At 37.8% G+C, this 4,463-nt stretch overlaps 1 protein-coding gene across 1 annotated transcript in view; it reads left to right on the top strand.

The window, feature by feature from the left end:
* Positions 1 to 4,102, top strand: part of LOC131604704 (protein MAIN-LIKE 2-like) — a 13,422-nt gene extending 9,320 nt beyond the window's left edge. The window contains exons 3-4 of the mRNA XM_058877129.1: positions 3,735 to 3,811; positions 4,005 to 4,102. Coding sequence (XP_058733112.1) covers positions 3,735 to 3,811; positions 4,005 to 4,102 — 175 coding nt within the window. The remainder of the gene's footprint in view (positions 1 to 3,734; positions 3,812 to 4,004) is intronic.
* The last annotated feature ends 361 nt before the right edge of the window (positions 4,103 to 4,463 follow it).

The raw sequence follows: 4,463 nt of genomic DNA, 5'->3' as shown, positions 1-4,463 counted from the left end.
GAATTTTCTCTTAACACTGGCCAGTTCTTTCAGACTTATCTTAGTTTGACCCATGTAGAATTGCTCGTGGAACAACCTTTCTAAGTATGCCCATGCATCTATCGAATTTGGTGGCAAAGTAGTGAACCAAATAAAAGCATTTTTTGTCAGCGAACTAGGGAAATATTTAATCCTTAGATCCTCGTTTCCCGCTAAATCTCCTGCTTCTGTCAAATATCTAGCAATATGTTCCACGGTTGACTCATTAGTTTCGCCAGAAAATTTGTGAATTTGGGAACCCTTAGTTCCCCTAGGCAATTCTGTCTGCATGATATAGTCTGATATAGGGGATGTATAATTTGGACGTCTGAGTCCAGTACTAAGGCCATTATTGGCCATAACCCTTTCTATCATGGCAGTTAAATTATTTTCTGTGGCCAGATTTTCTCTTCTAACTCTTTGGACAATCTCATCTGGATGATCGTCCCTACCCAAAATCCTCAATCTGGGTCGTTCTTCCTCCATTTCTTGTCGAAAGGGGACGGTCCTTTGACTTGAATCCTCCAAGTTAATTACTGGAGTCTTTTCGAACGACTCCGTCCTTCGTGAGGGGCCTATATCCCTAGGAGCCGTCCTAGGTGGGGGAACCATATCTTGCACACGCTCCAAAATAGGCCTCTCTTCTTGATTCACAGGCTGTTTATCTTTCCTTTTAGGTGGTGGTACTCCCATGAATTCTGCCATTCGATTCATTTGAGATGATATCTTTTGGAAAATTTCTACGTTTTCTCTATTTGTCGTAGTAACACTTGCCATTAGTGGGTTCAAGACTGAAGTTAGTTCTCTGGCCAAAACCCCTACCATATCATGGTTGCTTGCATCCATTTCTTGTCGAAATGCGGCTTGGTTATTCGTGGTAAAATTGGGTATTTGGGTAGAAAAATTAGTGTTGCGTCCACTTCGACCCACTGAACTAACATTTGGTGAAAATGTCGTATTATTAGTTGAGGCGTTTATAGGTCTTGCCCCTCGTACGTCTGGTCCAAATGGGTATGGCATTCCATATGGACTATTTGGTCTCCATCCGAAGCCAGAATTTGTGCCTTGACCAAACGTATTGTTTGCAGCGTTTGTCAAGGGATATAGTACATCATCTGCACTTGTGGACGAGGGTGCGGTTGTCGATGCCGAAACTGGAACAGTTCCTGAATGCCCTGTAGTATTTTCAGGCGTAGTCTGGGAATTGTCTGCAGGTCTCGATCCATTTGGACCCGTCGTATTCTGTGTTCCCTGACTGGAAGTCGAATGTGCCGCTCCTGATCCTGAAACTTGTGGGGGATCCTGATCACCCCCTGCACTGGCTGTGACAGCCATTTTCCTGTTGTACCTTCGTTTGGGAATCGGTTGTGCACTGTTCTTTAGTTTACCGTTCCTAAGGTTTATACAAGGTCTTGATATTGTCTAGACAAAAACAAAACAATTGATTAAAACAATTCGCGTGACACTGTCCCACTGGGCGTGCCAATTTGTTTACGGTGATTTCCGATAAACAACCGCTAGTCTTCCAAACTATAATAAATATGATTTGGTTACTTGCAGGATCGACTAGATTGATCCTAGGACACATAGTCAAGAAGATTGTTATCAATGTTCATTTGAATCATATTCGTAATTTGTCCTCTTCGATGAGTATTGTTCGATTCAAGAATCTTGGTAATTGCTTCGTTATATGTAATTATAACTTCAACAAAAAAGATAAATAACATAACATACAAAACTTAAAGATTGTCAAAACATAAAGAATCTTAAACTGCAGAAACGTTAAAGACTTTGAAAGTAAATGATCATGAAAGTAAATTCGAAAGTAAGTGATTTAAAATAAAGATACAGGAATGTAAATGACAAGAAATAAATGGAATGCAGTAATTCAGAAATATATTCGAAAATGAAATACAATACACATGTATTAAAATGGTGGTGTCATACGTACATTTCTCAGCGAACTCTTTCTCGTAACACTTGATACTTGAGTAAATATGTGAGTGATTTGTACAAAATGAACACACGGAATCCTAACATTAAGACCCCTATTTATACTAGTTTCGACCTTAACGGTCCTACACTAATCTGCTGCCCACGTTTCTCATCAGAACTTCCAGCGAAGCCATCTGTATTTGGACAGTTATGAAACCGTCTTCGAATTTCAAATCTTCCCGCCTGAGTCCGTCTTCGACGCGTGGCAGTGTAAAAAAACACTATGAAAACACGCTAAGTAGTAACACTTAATACATACTTTATAAATTTTGTCTAAGTCCCGAAGACATATGTTTTCATCAGTCTTTCAGTGTTCACTATCTTCATCGAACTTAGAAGTCTTTATCTTCGAAGCATGACCATCAGTAGTCATTTTCTTACTTTTTAAGGGATGGTCATCAGTAACCATCTTTTCTTCGATTCTCAACTTCTTCGAAGGAAAATATTTATGAAATGAAATCTTCAGCTAACAGAAGGCTACGCGTAACGGGGCCTTTCGATGCTTTCGAGGCCGAGAGTTGCCCCTCGCTGAGCCTGGAGGACTTGGATCTTAGGGTTAATTAAAGAGACATTGAAGACTTTGTAGGTTTCTTATTTTGTTATCTTTCAGGGTTATTTTGTTAATTTTGATGAATTTTAGGTGTTATGCATCACTTTTTGTATTTCTCTGTAGTATGTAGCCTATTTTGGCAAAATCAATATTTTGGAATAAAATATGTATTCGCTATCTTAGCTTGCAATGTTGATTTCTGATATCTACGTTGTTGCAATCTTCACCTCATGCATAAATGGCTTATATCTCTTTAAATATTTCCCATTTACTTTTAGGATCCTTCGATCCTCTGCTAGTAGAACTGCTACTTCTTTCAGCAGCTACTATCTTCGACCGTCCTCATTATATATTTTTTGGTTGGCTGAATTTTCTGTTCAATTTTCATTAATTGAGTAATGATTATGGTTGGTTGAGTTTTCTGTGTAGTTTCAAACAACCCCCTGCCGACAACTGTTTCTCCAACTCCGACCGATTCGTACTCCTCATCTCGCGGCCTTCCTAAAGTCTTTTGATTTAATTTTTGATTTGTTTGGTGTTGATAATGCTCACGGGTTTGTGCGATATGTTGGAACTGGTGAACACCTTCCCTTAAGAGATGTCTCTGTTGGAAAGCATGTAAAATACATTCTCAGGTAATAAAATACTTATGACACATAAAGATACATAGTCTTTCATTATTATAGAATTGAACTGTGTATTGTTGAAGAAAGTTAAATGATGCGACCTGCTATTAACGTTTTCTATGTGAAATTAATTCATTGTAGAAAAGAGTGTATTTGATTTTAGAGTTTGCACCTAAAGGTGAACTTTACAAGGCATTATAGAAATGCAAATATTTCAGTGAAAGACGTGTAGCTACTGTAAGTACTAATTTCCCCTCAACGCATATGATGTGATTATCTTTCTTGGTAATTTGAACTAACATGTAAAATAGGACCTGCATTTGATTGGTTATGTGGCTATATTCTTAAAATTGACCAGTTTATGTTGTAATTTTGTGGTTGAGGTTTTTTAAGAATTGTAGTAAAATGAAAAGTGAAAAATTATAAACCTATTCTGTAAATGTTTGCTTTCGTGCCTCGTGATTAAGCACTAAAATATTCTCCACCTGCCTCATCATTGTAGCTCTATACGATATTAAAATAGTGGTTTTGTTTCCAATTATTAGTGTGTCTAGAACTTCTTGTATCACTCGGCTTGACTCGGATTCAATTGATGAACTTGCTTCATCCAACAATAAGATAGGTGCATTTTTCAATACTACTCTTGCAATTTCAATTCTCTGTTTTTGTCTTGGGGGTTAAGTCAACACCTCTCATCCCAACATGAGTGTTGTAACCGTGAGGCAAACTGCTAATAAAATGATGAACATTTTCTATTCTTGTTGCTTCTTTCATCTCATCTTCACTGCATTGTATCTTGCTTTTCTTTGATTCAGGGATTGCTAGAGGCTGTGGATGGCAGCACATAGGAGTTTATGTTAATCTAGGGGCCATCTACCTCTGTGGGATTCCTGTTGCTACTGAATTAGTGTAATACGGTGAACTGGCTTTATCAAAATGTCGCGGTAAGCAAGAGTCGCCATCGACTTTTATTTTATCCAAATTAAGGAAAGGCTAAAAGAACAGGAAAAACCTTTTTAAAGAAATATGAGTATGGGGGTAATTTATACAAAGGGAGGTGTAAGGCACCCTTTGCATCCATGGTTTATCATGGGCTCTTAATTGCTTTGCTCTTTAGTTTTAAAGCCAAAAGTTTTAGAAATGTAGAAGAAGAGAAATAAGTGTCGCGGGTCAAAAAATGATCGCCACGAAATTGTATCGAACAGAGTCACCACCAAATTTTATTTATTCCAATGGGAATGGGAAAATATTGATAAAACCCACAAATGAAATGA

This window comes from Vicia villosa, linkage group LG5 (assembly GCF_029867415.1).
Source record: "Vicia villosa cultivar HV-30 ecotype Madison, WI linkage group LG5, Vvil1.0, whole genome shotgun sequence".
Taxonomy (NCBI): Eukaryota; Viridiplantae; Streptophyta; class Magnoliopsida; order Fabales; family Fabaceae; genus Vicia; species Vicia villosa.
The sequence above is the reverse complement of the archived record's forward strand: the minus strand, read 5'-3'. Positions and strand labels throughout refer to the sequence as shown.